This window comes from Perissodus microlepis, chromosome 5 (assembly GCF_051167445.1).
Source record: "Perissodus microlepis isolate ML-2025 ecotype Zambia chromosome 5, ASM5116744v1, whole genome shotgun sequence".
NCBI lineage: Eukaryota > Metazoa > Chordata > Actinopteri > Cichliformes > Cichlidae > Perissodus > Perissodus microlepis.
The window spans coordinates 5,286,546-5,308,197 of record NC_140465.1 but is presented as its reverse complement, the minus strand read 5'-3'; the positions used below and the strand labels follow the sequence as shown (position 1 = coordinate 5,308,197).

Genomic DNA, 21,652 nt, shown 5'->3' with positions numbered 1-21,652 from the left:
AAACCAGGCTCAGGAAGGCATAAATACTTAAGTTCATTAAAATTGTCAGTTGTGTATCTTGAGAGTAATGTTTTAGAACCAAGCTGTTTGGATGTTAGCATGTAGTCGGATTGGCACTTAACAGTTTTGCCTCAGTATTTACTGGATTTCAGGCAGTATCAATTCAGCCCTCAGCCTTTCTCCTTTCTGCACCTCAGTGTTATTACCTTCTGTGGGAGTCTTTCTCTCTTACTCGCACACACGTCCATATAATTTTCCCATCTCAGACTTTGATGACTCCATATCTTACGTGTTTGAGAGTGCTACATTCTGCTGCTATTCAGCATTAAACAATGCAGTCTGCTTAAAATCGATGTGTGGAAGTGATGGTTTGTCTCACAAAGCGAGGGTGTTGTTTGGATTCCTGAACAAGTTCAGGGGCATTTTTTTTTGTATGTGTGATTGTGTTCAATTTCTTTGGTAGGGAGTGAAAGGCTTCTCTCTGAGCTGCGTGCAAGACTCTCGTTGCCCTCTAGTCTTTAACCAGCCTGCACTCCTTGCCTTAAATCTTTCTCAAATTTGCTCCAGTCACTGACCTTGAATTGTTCTCTGTCCAAATATTGATCCACTCAAACACTCAAAACTTCTCCCTGATGCACAAACAACCTCTGCCCTTCAACACCTCAAACGTCTTCTTCAATCAATGCCATTAGAAAAGCAGAAGAGAGGCTCAGAAAGTAGTTTAGTGTTAGATGTATTTTATTTGACAGAATATATTTTTCACGCCATCTACTGCTGCCCACTGCGGTCCCGCTGAGTACCATTTGTGTCCTCTTAACAGTGATGCCTACCATTGAGAAGCTGCTGAATGCTGACTGGAAGGACAAACTCCTGGATAAAAGCACAGTGGGGTCAGGACAGCTGAAAGGTTAGTTTCAAACACTACAAACACCATCATGTTGTACATATACAATTAGACCGTATGAATTACAGCTTTTCTATTCTATTTCTCATTTGTTTTATCAATTTAAAAGCATCATATATAACAGCTTGGTGCATACAGCGGCATGTGGCACACCATTGGTTTGACATTTAGATGGCAGATATGTAGATATTTCTTCTTCTACTTCTTTTTAAAGGTAAAACATAACCAGTGTGTGTGAAGGCTTAATTAACCCTAAATTTTCACCCATGCGAAAGTGAATAGAATAGAATAGAATAGAATAATCCTTTAATTGTCCCACAAGGGGAAATTTTTCTTACATATTTACATTAAGGACAAAGTGTAGTGATGGCGTTACAAAACTCGTGTGTGTGTTCTGGGGTTAACAATGTAATATTTATCATATGTACAGTGATAACACACACCAGTGAAATCCAGTCCTGGCTGTCACTGTGCCCGTCTCACTGATATAACCACACTCACAGCACATGTGTGCTGCTGTTATCTCAATCATTTCACTGAATTATTTGATCTCTTTTGTTAGTATTTGTTTGCACATGAATGTAATGATTATCATAAACCCACACTTGCCACACCATGTTTACCGCTTGGTAGAACTGAGCAGAGAGCGAGCAGACTCTAGCTGCTCGGCAGTCCTGGGTCTTCTTTTCAGCGTTTTTTGTTTCATGATGGGCCAGATGTTTTTGTATAGTGGAAGGAGTTCATGGCAGGCACACCACTTCAGTGTCTGCTATGAGGAGTCTTACTGAAACGTACGTGGCCTTCCCTGGAAAAGACGTCATCTGGATGGGATACATTGTTCTAAAACCTGTATGTACCTTGAGGCATTAGTTGTGCCTCTCCAGATGTGCAAACTGATAAATTCACCTCTGTGCCATCAGGGATGCAAACTTTTCAACTGCTTGCTCATAACAAGCTGGATGGTCCTTCTCATTTTTAGACCAGAGGAAGTGGCATTCGTGATTTTCAAATTTTTGATTTGTCTGATCTAACAACAGTTTTGCGCTTTGCTTCAGTCCAGCTTCAGAAGGCCCGAAGATAGATAAGCATTCAGAGGTGGCCTCCTGCCTTGTCTCTTGTACACAGAGAATCCTCCAGAATCGCTGAATCGTTTAATGATATTATGTATATTTCTAATCTTTCTGACTTTGCATTCAGAAACATTATTCTGAAATCTGTAGCTGCAGTTTTTTTACAGGTTTGTTATCCTCTGATGTACTTCTTGGAATCTCTGAGATGCTCTTTGTATAACCAGTCATGTTACTGACCTCCTGCCAGTTAACCTAACTGGAAAGTGCTTCTCCAGCTTTGGTGCTCCCATCCCAACTTTTTTTTGAGATGTGAGATATTTTGAAGTTTTACAATTTCTCAGTTCAGACATTTAATGTGTCTCTACAGTGAATAAAAGACAAGTTTATGAGATTTACATTTTACACATTTTTGGAATTGGCTTTGTAGTTTTGGCAGCAATGAAAGATTCATTTTCATAGTGAAGATGCGTCTGTCCTGCAAACATTATCTACAGTTTCTGATCTAAGCAGTTTGCTATAACAGCTTGTTTCTGCAAAATGGGGAAAAAAGATGCTTATCAGTTTCAACCCTTTCAACATCCTTTTCTAGCAGTTATGAGATTACAAGATAGCAATTGATTATGAAATATAGGAAACATAAAGCAACATATTACGAAGAAGCTTCAGGTTTTTTTCTTTGAGATGTTGGTTTTTCTGAATGTGTGAAATTTGACCCACGGAGGGTGTGAGGAGATAAAAGACAAGATATTACATTTGAAAATGATCCTGTGAAAGTTAGAAAGGTTTTTGTGAGATTGAGAAGTTTGTTATTATAACAAGATGTTTTTAAAAGAGGGAAAGTTTAACATTAAAAACTTTGCTGAAAATATTGTTTTGTGGAGGAAAAAATAACTTTTTTAGGTAATTACAAGAAATTGTTCTCAGTCTCATAAAAATGACAAAAGTTTTGTATTTTGTGAAATTTAATTTAATAAAAGTTTCATCTACAAACAAGAGCAAAAATATCTTTTTGTAAAACTGAAAAATATTATTCACCATAAAAATATGATTTTTTTTTTTTTTATAAAGAGAAGAAAAGCTTCATGTTTTGAGAAATTTTGTGGGAAAAATGGGAAAACATGCGAGGTTATATAACAAAACTGTAAGAACAAGAAGAGAATAGTATTTTTTTATCCCTCCGGTATAATAATGGTGATAGTTGGAGACATTACTAAAGCAAAAACGGAATAAAAAAAATCGGCCTTATCCTGCATAAAAACACAAAGCCTCCCACTCCTCCCACCAGGTACCCCCGAATCTCTGGCAGAGAAGGAGCTCCAGCTGTTGATGATGATCAACCAGCTGAGTGGTCTGAGGGAGCAGCTCCTGGGAGCCCACTCTGAGCAGAGAAACATGGCCGCCCTGTTGCTGGAGAAACAGCAGCAGCAGATGGAGCTGGCTCGGCAACAGCAAGAACAGGTATCTCTACCAGATCTTTGCATCAGTCACCCAGTTCAACAGAACATGCAAACATGTGGACATCTCAAAACAAATTTCTGTCTCTCTGCTGTGTATTATCTTGATGAAGAATATAAAGGGCCTTTCTGACCAAACAGACGAAAAGCCCCTGTGTGCACTGGTGCTTGTGTTCTTGCTCCATACAAACACTAGGCAAATTAGATGGCCGAAATTGAAAAAAGATCTTTGTCTAATGTGCCTTTTTTCACACAAGTCCACAGAAGGAGAACACCGCACGCACTCGCCAGCTTTTTTCTGGGAATAAATGAACCGCCGCATGCGGCTATACAGGCTAGCGCTCACTTGTTGTGTGTCTCGTTTTTCTGTGTCTCAGATCGCCAAGCAGCAGCAGCAGCTCATCCAGCAGCAGCACAAGATCAACCTGCTTCAGCAGCAGATCCAGGTCAGCTCCTCTCACGACCTTTCGCACATCTTCCTGAATCACTTCAAGGAGCAGAGTGGGAGATTAATAAATGAATGTGTGAGACGGATGGGGCTTATCTGTAACATGCACGTGTCCTGCTCTGTCCCAGCAGGTGAACATGCCCTATGTGATGATTCCAGCTTTCCACCCCACCACCCAACCCCTCCAGGTCAACTCTGACCCCCAGATGACCTTGCCACTGCAACCGATCCCCTGCAAGCCGAGTGAGTAATCAAGTGGAAAGGTTTCAGTTTTATTATGGTTTATTTTTCATATGCAGGCTGACAACAGTGCAGCATTAAAAGAAAGCTCGGAGCTGCTTTGTTGGGGCAGGGTTGTTGACTCAGGCTGTGGGATCTAGGAACACCGCTCTGATTAATATGTCCGTAATTTTAAGGAATATCAGGCAAACACTGCAGACATTTCTAGCAATGGCTTTTGAAACACTGGAAAGTTATGACGGCAACAACAAGGTAATATTCTAATAATCTTTAATCCATCACTCATATTTAAACATGTTTGCAACCATATAAAGTAACTTTCAGAGAAGTGTCCTTTAACAACCTCTGGACTGACCTGTGTGAAGGGCATTCTGCCTCCACAGAGTAATGCATTACTTTATTACTTGTAAAACAAGTAATGAATCATGTGTAATACGTTACTTTTACTGAGTAATAAACACAACACTGATACTGATGGTCCATTTTAGTCAGAGAAACTCCCAGCAAATCAAAGTATTTCTGGAGGGCTCAATAAGGTCATGCTGTATACTACATTCTTCTTCAAATACTGCTGTGACCTGCTAATAATCCTCCAAGGATTCCCTTGATTTAGTGAACACTGTGTTTTGTCAATTCATTCAAAGCCTTTTCTTATGCACCCTGTTGTGTGGGAAGAATGAACACTCTACTTACCAATGACTGCAAGCTTTGAAGGCCAGGAACTTTGTGCTGAAAAGATATCTCCATCAGTACAGCTCCATAAGTTGCCATCCCTGAGTGTTTTAAAGAAAAGCTTAAGTATGTTTATGTACTTCAACTCAGGGGCTATTTTATAGGAACTAGAAAGGCATCCGTGAGACTCCAGTGCAACAGTGTGCTTGAATGTACCTTTCAAACGCGTATGCTTGTACAGTTAGCAGGCTATAGAGGCCACGGCTTCGAACGCCACAGCTTTGTAGAAGCTTGCTTTCACCAGCCTTAAAAGCTGTGCTTGTGGGTCTTTTCAAACTTAAAGACACAAGGCCAGTCTTTAAAACAGTGTAGGTGGAATTTAAGGATAGCCATTATATCGAGAAGCGCACGTGTGCGTGAGCGGCTCTGAATGTTTTGACACATGAATGTAAAATGTGTCGGAGTGCTGGGCTGTGTAGAAGAGGTCAGCAGTAACCAGAGCGTTTTTAAAAACAATATGCATGCAGTGAAACTTTGAGCCCTTTGCTTTCATTTTGTTCAGATCTTTTATTTGTTTGGACATTTGCATATAACCTCACGTATCAACTGGACATTGTATTTTGGGGACATTCCCTGCAACTCCCACTTGGCCATGCGCAAATTATGTTAATTCTCAAACTGTAACAAAACATCTACTGTCTCAGAATGACTGTATCACTTACTCACGTTATTATTCAACCTTAGCTGAATAAATGCTATATCACAAATTTATCTTGGCAAATCTCAAGCTATTGCCATTGGAGAGGTGATATTGCCTTATCCTCTGCACTCGATATTCTGTATAAACAAACTGCCTTCGTATTATGGTGGATTCATGGCTAATGATGCTGGAAGTGAACATTTAAATGCTAAAATGAATGTAAGGCTGTAGGACAGGGATGTCCAACAAAGACAAAGAAACCACTTTAATTACTTTGGTGTGGCGTGTATGGCAGTGTTGGGATGGGGTGGGTTTTTTCAATAGGAAAAGCTGTAAAACTTATGAAAATACAGTTAAAAGCCCAGAGTCTATGTCTTCCTTCACACTTTCAAAAGCCGTCCACTGGGCCAGATTAGAGTCTTTGCATTTCAGCCTAGATAGTCCTCAGTGAGTGCAAGTTAATGGAGGTGAATAGCTGAAATAAACACCTGCGCTACATAAAAAGGCCACATAACATTTTAGTTTTTACAAGTACGCTATTCATCATGTGTCTGAGCTGAACATAATTAGGCTAATGTCCTTTTTTCTTAAGCTCTGAGTATACTCTCCACGTCTGCTGTGGTCCGCTTGGGTCTGATGGGTCCACGTGACATAAATTTGGTCATCAAGGGCGAGGGTCCGTGCATATGTTTTGATGACTGCGTGGATTTTACCACTAAGCCTTTACAGTGCAATACACCAGCTGAGCATGAGTCCCAGCCATGGAAGGCTGCTTGGCTGTTGTGGCTCCAGCTGTCAGTGTCTGCAACAGGCTTTACAGTGAAGCTAATTTTACCCATAAAATGCTAGCGTGTTGCTTGGTCCGTTAGGATGGTAACTAAACAATTTTTTAACAGGCTAATGATAATAGTAATGCTAATAGTTTTACTTTTAAACTTGGTTCTGTCTAAAACTGCTGTTCGTTCTTAACCCTTAAATCTATGCATTAAGAATGGTCATTTATTTATTTTTAATTTTAACCTTTCACAGCTATGGACTACTCCATGCAGATACTGTCAAACACTCACCCCACCCCCGTGAAGAGAAGCAGTGGTTCCCTCCGACAGGTACAGTATCATTTTATCGTGCATACCTTGTCCAACTCACTTCTTTATATGAGCACATTACTGAGAAGTCAGGGAATTATGGCTGTGTTTGCTTGCTGTATGGTGTGCGTACCTTCTGCATGTGTGTGGTTTTAGGAAGCTTAAAGAAAGTGAAGTCTTCTGGAGCGAACAAATAATATCCTTTTCTGGTATTTGGGAGGCTGAAAAGCTTTAGGAATACACCACACCCTCTGTTGAAGGTTTAATGTGTGTGGCCATAGGTGTGTGTTTTCTCGACGTGCGTGTGTGCTTGTGTGTGTGTGTGTGTGTGTGTGTGTAAATGTAGTGCGACTCGTGTTTGCACGGCAGGTTCTCAAGCAGGGATAGATCAACATAGCTTAAATAAACAAAAGGGAAGAGAGGAGGAGGATAACTTGAAGACAAAAGACTAAAAAAAATACTACAAAGGTGTGACAGATCTGCTCCGACATGCCAAATGTGCCGTGCATAGCTGGAATACACGCACACCCTTGGTCTTTGCGGTTACACCTGAATATGTCGAAGTAGCCCCACCCCTGCTCATCTGCTCTTGCTGTGTGTTTAGGAAGCAAGTCAGCCCTTGAACCTGACCTCCAAGCCCAAGGGTCTAGAGCTGGGGAAGACACCCAGTCCACAGAGCCTGGAGCTGGGATCACTGGCGCTGCAGGGGGCATACAGACCCAGAGATCTCCAGAGAGAGATCTCCCACAGTCCACCACGATCTGCGCTCAGTGAGTTGCACACAGTCACACTGCTTTGCATGGTAAAGCATTAAAGCATTTGACATTAACCTGCAGCACATCATATTTCCTGTAGATCTATTCACTGTTGATTTAAGGAGACTGAGCACAACGAACATAACTTTTTTTGATTTTAATACGACAAACTAAGCATTAATAAAGGACGCTCAGATACTCATAAACAGTTATTCTCTATTTTGTATAAAATACAGTAAATACTGAGCAAGTGGCTGAAATGAATTAAAACTTTGTGCAGTCGTCTTTTTCCACAAGAGAATGATTGCATTCTTCAACTTTCTGTCATTTCCAGCAGCAGGATATGAAACTAATCATCATCTGTAGGTGACTGTTCATAAGATCCGTGATGTGTTTCTAGAGGAGGTCTTCTGATGAGAACTGACACTTTACCTTCCTCTGTCTCATTTTCTTTTCCTTCATCATCATAATTATCTTGGTCCTCATTTTGTGCTCTCCTCTTCGTGCTTTGTTTTTGTCTGCAGGTTTCCTGGGAGACGGCGACGTGGTCACCCAGGCTATCCACGATGCCCAGCAGCTCCTGAGGAGCCACGGCAGTGCGGGGCGGGAGAGGGACCGGGACCGGGAGAGAGAAGTTGGCGGAAAGGCGGTGAGCTAATGTTTAAACTCCAGTTAGAGCGGTGTGTTCGAGCCACTTTAAGACACGGACTTCGTTCTGGAAATTGCCATTGTACATACTGTGCCATTTTTAGGTTAGGTTTCACTGTAGGCTATCTCTAGTAACACTGTGGCATATAGCCTACAAATGCACAAAACACACACAAAGAAACTTAATACGTACTTGCTGTATTGGGCCTGATATGTTAAATTACGTGTGCAAAACTTTATAAATAAAGAGGGGAAAAAAAAAAAAAGAAAAAAAAAAAGAAACTTAATACGTGTTTTGTGTCGTAGCATTATCTCAGTCTCTTACCTGAGAATTCTTCACATCACTTTATAGTGTTTCCCACACATAGACTTTACTTAGGGCCCACCCAGGTATCCTGAAGGCCACCCAAGTATATTTTGCAATTTGTTTTCATTTTTTCGTCTGTCCGAGACCACATGAATTTGTACTGGGCAGCCAACTCAATATTATTTTTTAAATTTGTCTCTGCTAGCTGGCTACCAAAGTCCTTCCATCCCAGTATTTTCCTATGGATGGGTTGCCTTTGTGAAGTCCAGATCAGCGGTCTCCAACCCCTGGGCCACGGACCGGTCCGTGAGTCGTTTGGTACCGGGCCGCAAGAGTTGAGGCTTGGGTGTGAAATTTATGGTTTTCAGGGTTTTTATCGTTTTTTTTTTTTTTTAAATATAGTTTTTATCGTTAACTCCCTGGGTTTTCCCCCGTGTGTTATGAATAAATCTTCCTTTTTTTGTACTGGTACTGGTTTTATTTTGCTGTATTTATCCGCAATACCTTAAAGGCTGGTGCGTGAAAATATTGTAGGACATAAACCGGTCCGTGGCGCAAAAAAGGTTGGGAAGCGCTGGTCGAGATCATAGACCTGCCCCCGTTCTGGCCACATGGGGGCAGTAAAAACATGTCGCAGATTAATGTTGCTTTGGTGATATCCTTCCACATATTCCTTTGTCATAGTGTTGTTTTTTCCAGTGTTGCCACAGAACAATAGTCATAGTCATAGAAATCTAAATATTAACTATCTTTTAGTTCTGTATGTCTCCACCAACTTCTGAATGCGAATGTTGCTGAAAGGTTAGCGGATATTGGATATATATATATATGTATTTTTAATCCACACTTATAAGCCAGTCAGACTGAAGCATTAGGAAAAATCTTCCTTCAGAATTTGTGATTTCAGACCCTAGTTTTATTTATTAGATGTTTATTTTGTAAATTACAAGTTCATTAATTATTTATTGTTGAGAGAAGTTTTTTAAGAACGCAGACCACCTGCCTAAGGCCTGAGTCGAGGCAGGTTGGCGATCACCTCATAACCACTGGTTGCTGGAAGTTGCCAGGAGGTTGCCAATCGGTCTTTAGACCTGTGTGTCCCTCTCTTTGTTTGTTACAAGTAGCTGATATATTTATCCAGTTCCACAACCCGACGTCCATCTTTTATTTAAAATCTATGAAATTAAACCAGCACAGCTTCACATAATGTTGTACAGAACTGACTGTGTTTGTGTGCTTAATCACACCACTCAGTTTACGTTAGCTGTATTAAAATAAATATATGGACTCCTGATGTAAACGGTGTATTGCTCTTTCTCTGGTCGACATTTAGAGGTTGGTTTAGGGTTACATGGTGCTGCGCTCCTCCTGAGTATCCAACACATCCGCACCCACATGCAGAAGCACATTATTACAGCTTAGTAAGTCAGCTGAGTAAACTGTAAACTGCTGTTTGTAAGTGCTACTAGACTATCTCAAAATTGCATATTTTGTTCGAGAACCTGCTGTTTATTTTGTTCTGCTTCTTGTGAAAATGGTCTTCTATTGGGTTCTTACGTTTTTGTTCTTTAAGGTGGCTAAAGCTTTGGTCTCTGCTTCGTCCTAAGCAACAGCTGTTGCAGCCTTACAATACCACAAAGGCCTCAGTGTGGCATTGACTGAGCCACCTGCCCTGTCTCTTTGTCCACAGTAATACTGTAATCTGTGGCTCTCCTCCTTCTCCTCCTCCTCCTCCTCCTCTCCTCCATTATCCTGCTCCATCTCGCCTTGGCGACTATGTTAACACCAATACTGTTGACTGACCTATTTTGGTATTGCGCTTCACACCGCTGCATGTGGATGAATAGCGTTTTACAGCGCGGGGAATGGTCGACAGATAATACGCTGATGGTGTGGTAGTTTTGCAAATTCAGAGTTGCCACATTCCCGTCCCTGCCTTGTCTTCTTTACCTTTCCTCCCTCCAACAATAAACACCATTCTTCCTCCTCCATAGTGTTGTCATTTCCTGTCTTTGCATTTACAGCTCTGCATTTAAGCAGCAGCTGATATGGCGAGCGTGCCATGTCTTTACCTTAAATAGCACTCCAGTGTAACACGTGCGCCATGAACACTCCTCTTCGACATTAGGTCACCTTTTTTTTTTTTTTTTTTACTGCAGTGCAAATTTAAATCGTCTCTTTGTGCTGGTGTGTGAATATTTGTGTGACTTTAGACCATTTCTGAGTTCATATGTCTTTGTTTTTTGTTTTTGTTCTTTTAATGTCTGCAGGAGTTTAAGGTTTCTCCTCGCAATGAGAGGATGTCTCAGAGTGAGAGAGGTGAGGACAGACATGGCCTGCCGTCCACTGAGGACCACCTCAGCAGTGATTCTGAGGGTAGGCATCCCTGAAAAAGCCTGTTTAATGCCTATCTGTGTTTTGCCAAGTTGTTGTTGTAATGAGACCAACATTTGTTACGCTGCGCTGATAGCTTATCCTATTATTATGGTACCCATCCATTTATCTTTATCATTATATTCAAATATTTTATTTTAATTGATTGAATCATATAATTTTATTAAAATTAGCATTTTTTTTCTCCATGGAAGTAGCATGCAGTATAACCTGTTTAGATTGACCTAGATTAGATTGGGGTGGCTTTAGCTCGGACGGTAAAATAGGTCATTTGCTAATCAGAAAGTTGGAGTTTTGCTCCAGTCTGCAAGACACTGGACCTTAAGTTGCTTTTTGATGCGTTCATCAGAGTGTGAAAGTGTGTGAATGCTACATAGAAAGTGTTTAAGTTGAAAAAGCATAGAAAAATGTGTGTGAATGTGTGAATGAGGTATGTTGTATAAAGTGGTTTGAGTGCTTAAGTAGAGTAGAAAAGTGTTATAGAAGAACCAGTCCATTTACCATTTAACAGATTGCTAGCAGGCATGAGAAAGCTAGAGAAGCCACAAAGTGAACACTGAAGAAGTTTCTTTGAAGTCAATTCAGGTTTTTTACATAGCACCAAAACACCTCAAGGCACTTTGTGCTTATTTGCAAGGAGTCACCACAAGAGATATTAGATTTGGCAGATTTTTGCACCAATGTAACCCCTGATGCAAACTCTAAAAGATTAATGTCTCCTTCTGAACTCTAATCAGGAACCTTCCACATGTTAGGCATATGCCTATATCATTACACTATAGAGCTAATCCACACAGCAAGTGCTAACTTTAATTTTAGCACTAAAAGGTGCTAATTACCTAGTGTGACTTTAACTTGAATTCTGGCTCCCTTTTGTCCAAGCTAATAGTCTGCAATACTGCCCATTAAATTACCTGTTTTATCGCTCCCCTAAGCGCCACTGTCAAAATCTAGCTAGCTAAATGCTCATCTGCATTGCCTAGCAGCAACCAGGAAAGCTCATGTATGCAAGCTAATATTAACTTACTTCCATATTGGAAAAATGCTAATCAAAGGCATTACTGTCACTCAGATGTTGATCTCGGTAAAGCAACCACTTGGCTAAATCAGGAGAGCCTGTTTAATGTTGTATGTTTCTGGGAAATAGCACGATTAGCAGAAATGTTTTCTTCCAAACATGCTTTATTAATGTGCCATCAGAATATGGCACAGACATTTAAAGATGAAAATACGATATACAAGACCTTCAGATTTAGCTTCATCAAAGTAATAACCTTATCTTTGTAAAGCTTAGTAACTCCTGTCTTTGGTTTAAACGTCAGGATGGAGAATGTGAATCATATGAAATTAGATGTTTGTGGGTGAAGAGAAACTTTCACCAATTTTAGTGTTGCAAGAAAAAAAGGTTAATATTCAGACATGCACCACTTACAGCAAGAAACAAATAGCTATCCCTCTATATATTTGTAACATATTTACAAGCCAGCCTGTACCCTTATTTACTGTAGGTACCCTGAACGTTTCAGTCCCAGGCGGCTACGCTGAGGCACGGCCGCCTCCCTCCTCAGGCCACATAAAGAGACCCATGAATGCCTTTATGGTGTGGGCCAAGGACGAGCGCAGGAGGATCCTGCAAGCTTTCCCTGACATGCACAACTCCTCCATCAGCAAGATCCTGGGTGAGAGCAGCACTGGTTAGGGGTGGGTTTATGTCTCTATTCTGAGACCCTGCCTGGCACATGTGAGGCAGTAAAGACCCACCTGCTTCTTCAACCACACAGACACACACACACACACACACACACACACACACACACACACACACACACACACACAGACATGAATCCCTTTCCCCCAAACAAACATTTACATTCCTTTGTATTGTAGAGAGTTTGTGTGTCTATCTTTCACACAGACACACATAAAAACCACTAATTTGCTTAAATACATAGTACTGATTACTTGCTTAATACTTATCTTTCAATGCATAAAACATAGTTTTGACTACAACCCTAAACATGCTGCTTTTTGACCTATTATTTCAAAGTGTTTGCTTTTGAATAACCTTTATGGAAGAATCAGGTAGCTTGTGACACAGAACCATATGGAAAGCTAATAGGTAATTCTGCCTATCACCATGTACTATGAGTTAGCTTTAACCAGTCAGATTCAATTCAATTCAATTCAATTTTATTTATATAGCGCCAAATCACAACAAAAGTCGCCTCAAGGCGCTTTATATCAGTGAATGTGAGAGAGCGTGATCAAGATAGTTAAAAAACGAAACGGGAAAGAAAACACGAAGAAACGGGGCTTTGCATATCATGAGATTTAGATGTGTGGATCTTTTTTGTAAAGAGAGACTCGGAGCATTTTAACAGGAACTTTCAGTGTTAAAAATTAGGGGCATGACTAAGTCAAGTCTGAACACAAACGCATATTTTTAGAAATGAAGTGAAAGAAGGGTTAGAAAGGAAAGATGAGATTCTTTGGAACTTGCCGGGGAATCAGCAGCTTTTTAGGTTTTCTTCGGTCTTGAGGTAATCCTTTGAGAGTTACCAGTAAATGCAATAATAAAGAAACTTTCCAAAATGTAAAGGAACACGAGTATGACGTCTGAGTCTAGGTCATCAGCATAGACTAACCCTTTATTTTGGGTGATGGCCCAAAAATGTGAACGTGTCAGTTAGAGTAAATTTCTTTTTCACCTTATTGCCAATAATTGGGAGAATAAAGTAATAAAGGAAAAAATGACACATTCTGGTTGTCTGATGTTAGTGTTGGGCTCATCACCAGTGATGAATTAGACTGCAGAGGTACCAGAATTAACGTCCTGAATCTTTCGCCAATTTTACTTTCTCTTCTTAAGAAAGACTTAAAAATAGTGGCACTAATGTCCCCCGCTGTGACGAACCAAAAAAGAAAATTGCTGTATTTAGGTAGGACTGTAAAACCCCCGATAATTAAACCTCATAATTAAGAGATATTTTTGCTAATATCCAGAAGGAGGGCTACTGCAGCCTCTTTTTGGTTATATTTTGATGTTAACACCGTAGCAGCGTCCTTGGGAAGACTCAAATAGGAAAACAGCTAGCATCTAAGGGAATGTTTATGGGAGTTTAAAGGTGCATAAAAAATGAATAAAATCTGCTTGAAACCTTTTGTCGAAATCTGAATGAGTGAGAACAAAAATGAAACCACGTGGGCCCGACAAGCATTTTAAGCTTCCTCTCTTGCATAACCATTCTGTTAATGGATTAACAAAAGGAGGATCCGAATGCAGGACAATGCAAACAGGATACCAAACAAAAGGGCAAGCTTTCAGCAGCTTACTTAAACTTACAGCAGAGAACAATGAGGGGGAAGAAAACTCCAAGGTTGGGTTAATCGAGAAACGCGAATCCAGGAGAGTAAACAGATGGAAAAACTGAAAGAGTGACAAAAAGACTGAAGGAGAGACGGGATAAATAAACAGGGATCTAATTGGGAACAGGTGGGACAATGAGGGCAGGGCTGATGATTACAAAGGAGGGGAGACAAAAAGGAAGTAAAATAACAAAAGGTGTGCAAGGAAAGATAATTACCAAAGTAAGACAACATGTAGATGCAGGCAGAGTAGCACATAAAACATGGGACAAATGCTTCAAAAACCCCACAAGAAATGAAACATGGCGAGCCATGACAGCTTCTGCTGCTGGAGAACATGAACTCACTCCTTTGTGTTGGTGCGTCTTTGTCTGTAGGCTCGCGGTGGAAAGCCATGTCTAACCAGGAGAAGCAGCCTTACTACGAAGAGCAGGCGAGGCTGAGCAGGCAGCATCTGGAGCGCTACCCCGATTACAAATACAAACCCCGACCCAAACGGACCTGCATAGTGGAGGGACGGCGGCTGCGGGTGGGCGAGTACAAGGCCATGATGAAGAGCCGCCGGCAGGAACAGAGAGGGACCTACGGGCACAGGTAGAGTCTGAGCGGCTTTGAGAAAGAACTTGCGAAAGAATTTGTCCCTGGCAGAAAAACACTGACAATTCAATCCCCTGACAAGAGTTTGTGCTGCACCTCCACACACTGGAGACAATGCTTGCAGCTCTCAAAGCCCCCCCTTTTTATCCTCCTTTATTCTTGAAGACACAAACAAAAGTGGAGTACTGCAACTGCAGCTGGGCTGTTCAGTGTCCTCGACAATGAATAGAATCCCTCTCTATTGGTCCCTCTAACTCCTAGTTAAGCTGGAGGAGTTGGAGGCTGGAAATGTTAACAGTGGTTGTTTTGGAGTGCTTTTCTGTTTCACTCTTGTTTGTCTTTGCTTTAGCACATGTAGCCTCTATTAGGCTCTTTATAGAAACAAAACATCAATATCAGGGTGTCACACTGGCCTAAAGCTTCAATCCTGTTTCTTTCATATTGAAGACACTGGTAGACTGACTGGCTCGTATACTTATGAAGGAGAACAATACCGGCCTAATGTGCCATTGGGTTTTACCATTTTAGCGTTAAAACAGCTCTAACCTGTTGAAGCCTGGGCTCCAACAGGACCTTTAAAGGTGCTCTGTGGTGTCACGCACCAAGATACCAGCAACAGAACCCTTAACTCCTGTAAACGGAGAGGTAGAGTTGCTGCTGATCAGACTTGTTCGAGCACTTACCCTTAGACTCGGTTGCTGGTTTAGGATCTGTTGACAAGTATTCGAACGGGAGCGCTCCGGGAGCCTTGCCCGCTCGGAGATCCAAAACAATGATCTGGTATTTGTCAAAGTTTTTTAAACCATTAAAGGTGGTTTATTAAAACATAGATTGCAAAAAACAACTTACCGCCATGAAGCGTGACTACAGACGCTTCACCCAATCAGCACTTGTGATGTCGAAACAGATCGGCTGCCATGGCAGCAAAACATACACACACACACAAACAAACAAAACAGACGTGAAAATGTAAAGACCAGTTTTAAAATATACGTATTATTTTACACTCTGGTGTTACAGCTCTCATGATATTGTAATCTGTGTTTATATATACTGCCTGCTTAGCACTACCTAAAAAACCAAAGCTAAGCTAACTCTTAGCTAAACAACACTAAACATATTTGGTTTGGAGGGGAATTAGCACAAATATCTAGCTTTAGCTAATAAATTAAACACTCTATTTTTTGAAGTTTAGCTGGTTGGTGAATGGTTGCAGCTAAACACTATCTAATTGATTGCCAAGCCCCATTCACACAGGAGTAGAGACCTGCCACTAACACCAGTAACCACCGTTTCCTAAGGGATACTGTGTCAATATCAGCATTTTAAAGCCTTTGATTAACTTTTTCATTGACAATAAATGCCTCAGAATATCTGACTATACGTGTCACTTCCTGTCTTTGCAGTCAGACGGAGCCACAGCAGATCCATTACCCCCACAGCGATGGCCAGTACCCGGGGGGTAGCAGCTCGGTCTCTGTCGCTACCATGCCTTTTCACCCTGCGCTACTGGAGCATTACCTGCCGCAAGTCCCGCCCATCCCTCGCAGAGCTGAGGGACAGACCACACCCACCTCTCTGCCTAGGGAGAGAGAGCGGGAACGCAAGAGGGAGCGACCGCCATACAGCGAAGGAGAGGAAAGTGATGGGGGAGAGAGGAGTGAGGGAGAACTGGTGCTCCTTACGGACTAAAGAAAGGCAACTGGTAGAGGACCCAGGAAAAGGAAAATTAAAGATGAGGGATAGGATGAGAGGGGAGGGTAGCTGAGGTGGGCGGGTTGCTCTTTGATGAATGACAGTCAGAGAGGAGGAATGGAGGATGAACTAAAGAAATGGTGAGGGAGTGTGTGAATGGGGGAATAAAAAATTAAACGTCATACTCACCCCGTTGTAAATTAGCCTATTCTCCAGTAAAACCTCGCCTACACAAACGCATAAAGACAAGCTTTTATCATTTCCCTTTACACGTATCATGTCATCACATGCTTTGTGTCAAAACTTTGGAGTTATATTTATGAAGGTTTATCATTTAATCCCTTCTGCTTCTTGTTTTCTCCCCATGTTGACTTATGGCAAACAAAATGCCCCCACAGGGACTGGAATTAAAGCAGATTGATTAAAAGTTCAGCAGAGTACCTGTTTCCTCCTGTCAGACAGCTAAGGAACAGCCACTCTGGGGTTCAGTATGTCAGCTTTGCCACCTGCTGGAGAAGAGTGGTTATTACTATTGTTGCCACACATCCTATTTAAGTTACACCACAAATCAAACTGGAGGGATAAAATAATTTGGTGATTAAAGGTGCATTTCAGCAGTTTTGGTACTGTGTGCTTTACGAGATTAAAAACTAATGGTCATATTCAGTAACAGTTGCCTCGGGCCATAGGATGGTTCAAGACGGAAAAAAATATATCTTATATGCACACTACCACTTAAATGTGTGTGCGTTTGTAACTCAGGCTTTATGTTAGAAATGTTCAGTCTTTAAGCTCATCACTGCACACAAATGTGATGCACTAAAAGTAAAGGATAAACAGCTCTACAAAGCCTGCAGGAGGCTGAAACAGCAGGTAGGGCAGCAGCAGTATTAACATGTCAGGGGGAGAGATTCAGTCATCTGGCCAGCAGACGCTGCTGCTACCTTCCCTGAGTCTGTGCAGTGAGCGTTGAGAGTGCTAACTCTCTCTCTCTGACTTTGCTTAGTGAAGCTAACGACAAAAAGCACAGATTGTGTTTGGCACACTCTTATTCTGCATTTGCACCAGTTGGAGAGTTAGCATGAAAGGTTTATCTCAACAATCCTTCTCCCCAAATTTGCATGATCCATGTTCGATCTGAGCTATCAGCCTTTCTACACATCCAATTGGCAGTTGTTGCAGATCTGCAAGTCACTTTGCAACTCACCTTTCCACAGGATTCTCCTTATATACTGAATCTGAACTAATCCATTGTCATATCTGCCGCTCTGTTGTGCACAGGGCCCTCCCATTTCTGGCTTTCTATGTATGGAGTGGAAGGGCGTCCCAGAATAGTGACATGCCATATATAAATATATATACGACAATCTTTTATGTGTATAGATTTATATAGCACCAGCCAAAAGCAAAGCTAGCTTTGAGCTGATAAAGCAGGACTTCATTCAGTGTAGTTCAGGTCGTGCTTTTTTCAAATGTCTTTTTCTGGTCGGACAGGCCTTGTTGCCCAAAAGTAACGTACAATTAATCAACATTGCAACCTCACCATCATCCTCCCACATCTCACTGTTAGTTTGAGCCATGCTGCTGTCATCGTGTGTCCATCAGTGCCCTCTCCACAGCATGGTGGGTTAACTTCAGCCTAGCCTATTTTTTTATACCTCTGTTTGCTTCTTTGCATGTTTACTGGATGTCGTGTTGAACACCTCGTATCTGTGTATCCAAATGTCTGCTGTGTTTTTCTTCTGAGATGCAGCCTCTCGCAGCATTATTATTATTATTATCATTATTATCACTATGCTTTTTTTTAATCTTTAAAAATGTTTGTCAATTTCATCTAAAAAGGCTAAAGTATTCCTTTCATCGTCTTTTACGTTCCTGTTCCTGTAACAGAGAGGCAGATCATCCCCAAAACTGTGAGGCTGTGTCCCTAATCACTGCTTCTCTCCTGCCTTAGATCTGTTATACACAGCAGTCAGCAGCAGGTTTTTGGACAACTGACCTTCATTTTGCATTGTTGAGTAGTGCAATGCCATTTAACACACACTCATACACATATGTGTGTGTGTGTGTGTGTGTGTGTGTGTGTGTATGATGTAAACTGAGAGTGCAGTATAGAGTAATTAGGGAGTGGTTTTGGACACAGCCTGTGCCTCAGATTGGAGAGAGAGCTGTTGTTTATTGGTACAAAACCCCCATTTCCTTATGATGGGAACAAATGTTTATCTATAAAAATTTATATATAATATTACCCAAAGCAAAAGGAAGGTAGATTTAGTAATGAGAACTCCAGACACCATAATCATCCCTGCGTCCTTAGTAACATTTACTCCTCATAAGCACTTACTAGTGTGTATTCTTTAACAAGTTTAACATGCTGAAAAAGCAAACCTAGGTTTTTTGCAGTTAGTCTGCATGTAAAAGATGGACTGGGACTTTACCCATTTGTTTTGCACTTGTGACTGATGCCATGTTATTTCTTTTAAATTAGTAATTAGCTAATGCTGGCAAGCTTGGCTAGCAAGTTACAAATATGTACAGGTGTAACTGACTGCTTAACACTTAACACTGCTTAACTTAAAAGAAACAAACATGGTGGCTCGAATTAAGTGGCGTTCCTAAACAGCCATCAACTACAGCTTCATGTCAATCAGTGTGGCCACACCCCAAACTTATTTCCTTTGTAATGCTAGTAATTTGGGTCTTTTAATGTGAAAGCATGTGGACTGACTTGCTTTTGGAGAAATGCTAACAGTAGCAGCTTTGCATACTCCCTCTATTCCTAAATCAACAGAATGAAGACAAATCTGTCTTTTTTTTTTTTTTTAAATACCTTAAACCTTTAACTTTTTAAGTAGCAGTAGTAAAGGTTAGTAAAGATTTTTAATAGATGCGTAGAATAGAATGCGTCACAAATGTAGCAGCTCTATTCTTTGATCCACTGAATAAACTAAAGCTCGAAATAGACTTGCTACTTCCTGGCAACATGCCAGGAAGTAGCAAGACCCAAGGATAATTTAACTTTTAGACCCAAGGATAATTTAACTTTTAGACCCAAGGATAATTTTGGTGCCTTTGTTCTCATCACTCAGTGACCTTGTTGACTGAACATAAAGTTTGTGCGACTGGCTCAATCCTTCATTGGCTGACTGCAAAGTTGACAAATCAAAGTGGCAGACCTCCTTGGGGTTGGGGCTCGTTGTAAGGATGCTGGCTTTTGTGTACAGAGATGGATATCAATGACATGTTTAAAATGTTTATCCTATTTTAGTGAGACGTGATGAGGAGTCACCTGTCGTTAACCCCTGCTGATGTAAATATAGAAAGAGACTTTATTTTGTTTATAAGAGCTTGTGTAATTTAAAGGTGTACATTTCTCTATGTTTTCACAGTTTTGTGCTTTTTTGTTGTTGTTTTTTCAAAAGATATTAAAATTGCTTGTGTTAATTGTGTCTGGTGTGACTTTTTTAAACATATATATATATATATATATATATATATATATATATATATATATATATATATATATATATATATATATATGAGGGCGGTTTATCCTTCAAGCTCGGGTCCTCTACCAGAGGCCTGGGAGCTTGAGGGTCCTGCGCAGTATCTTAGCTGTTCCTAGGACTGCGCTCTTCTGGACAGAGATCTCCGATGTTGTTCCCGGGATCTGCTGGAGCCACTCGCCTAGCTTGGGAGTCACCGCACCTAGTGCTCCGATTACCACGGGGACCACCGTCACCTTCACCCTCCACATCCTCTCGAGCTCTTCTCTGAGCCCTTGGTATTTCTCCAGCTTCTCGTGTTCCTTCTTCCTGATATTGCTGTCATTCGGAACCGCTACATTGATCACTCTTTCAGTCCAGCTTTGTCCAGCCACTAGTAGGATTTCTGGATGTCAGCCACCTCCTCTATCTGCCGGTGGTACATACCGTGCAGGGCCCTGTCCTTCCATGATGGTTCCTCGTCTCCCTCCTCTTTCTTGGGTTTCTGCTGCCTGAGGTATTCACTGAGCACTCGGTCAGTTGGGGCCATCTTCCCAATGTATTCTTGGATGTTCGTTGTCTCATCCTGGACTGTGGTGCTGACACTCACCAGTCCCCGGCCCCCTTCCTTCCGCTTAGCGTACAGCCTCAGGGTGCTGGACTTGGGGTGAAACCCTCCATGCATGGTAAGGAGCCTTCTTGTCTTTATGTCAGTGGCTTCTATCTCCTCCTTTGGCCAGCCTATTACCCCAGCAGGGTACCTGATCACGGGCAGGGCGTAGGTGTTGATGGCCTGGATCTTGTTCTTACCGTTCAGCTGACTCCTCAGGACTTGCCTGACCCTCTGCAGGTACTTGGTGGTTGCAGCCTTTCTAGCGGCCTCTTCATGGTTCCCATTCGCCTGCGGGATCCCCAGGTACTTGTAACTGTCCTCTATGTCTGCAATGTTGCCTTCTGGTAGTTCAATCCCCTCAGTTCTCAGACTACCTTCCCTCTCTTCGTTACCATTCGACTACACTTCTCCAGTCCGAACGACATTCCAATGTCATTGCTGTATAGCCTGGTAGTGTGGATCAGTGAATCGATGTCTCGTTCACTCTTGGCATACAGCTTGATGTCATCCATGTACAGGAGGTGGCTGACAACTGCTCCGTTCCGTAGTCGGTATCCGTAGCCAGTCTTGTTAATGATCTCTCCTTGCACACAGAGCATCTCCTTGGTAGATCCCGCACTTGATGGTGGGCTTGGAGTTGGCCTCTAGTGTTGTACGCCACATCCCCATTGAGTTCCTGATGAAGGAACAATTCTAAGCATTCTAAGCATTCCAGGATCCAGCTGTGGGGCATTGAGTCATAGGCCTTCTTGTAATCAATCCAGACTGACTGTTCTGTCTACCAGTAGCTGGTGTTTTGCACCTCTGGTATTCTTGCCAATCCCTTTCTGTGCCCCACTCATGTATTGACCCATGTGCCTGTTCATCTTAGCCGATATGATGCCTGACAGGAGCTTCCATGTAGTACTGAGGCAGGTTATTTGATCCATGGAGGGTACTGCCCCTTGTGGCTGTTCAACTTGTAGCCAAGCATCTCACTGATCACTTTGTTAGTGTCGGTAATCGTGGTTGTAGGTATCGTCCGTAGTGCTGCATTAACATCATCTAGCAGACCTTCTGAGGGTACTTCACGTAATCTTGGTAACCGGCTACGGGGGATCAAGGTTTCAAGCTTGGCCATGATCCTATTTCTCAGGTCAGTTCCTCTCGCACTCAACGATCCTTCTCCTATCGCACTTGGGGCTATGTACCCAATCTCGGGTGGGGGTGATGATATCTC

General features: G+C 41.7%; 1 protein-coding gene across 2 annotated transcripts in view; it reads left to right on the top strand.

Annotated features, from left to right (window-relative positions):
- The window catches only part of sox13 (SRY-box transcription factor 13), a 28,170-nt gene extending 8,391 nt beyond the window's left edge, over positions 1-19,779 (top strand). Inside the window, exons 4-14 of one of the 2 annotated variants that reach the window (XM_084927486.1) lie at positions 821-907; positions 3,260-3,432; positions 3,806-3,874; positions 4,008-4,119; positions 6,518-6,594; positions 7,178-7,343; positions 7,853-7,977; positions 10,554-10,659; positions 12,186-12,356; positions 14,421-14,637; positions 16,047-19,779. In XM_084927486.1, the coding sequence (XP_084783612.1) occupies positions 821-907; positions 3,260-3,432; positions 3,806-3,874; positions 4,008-4,119; positions 6,518-6,594; positions 7,178-7,343; positions 7,853-7,977; positions 10,554-10,659; positions 12,186-12,356; positions 14,421-14,637; positions 16,047-16,332 (1,589 nt within the window). In that variant the 3' untranslated portion in view covers positions 16,333-19,779. Of the gene's footprint in view, positions 1-820; positions 908-3,259; positions 3,433-3,805; positions 3,875-4,004; positions 4,120-6,517; positions 6,595-7,177; positions 7,344-7,852; positions 7,978-10,553; positions 10,660-12,185; positions 12,357-14,420; positions 14,638-16,046 lie in introns of both variants that reach the window. The other variant, XM_084927485.1, reaches the window with a different exon arrangement.
- The last annotated feature ends 1,873 nt before the right edge of the window (positions 19,780-21,652 follow it).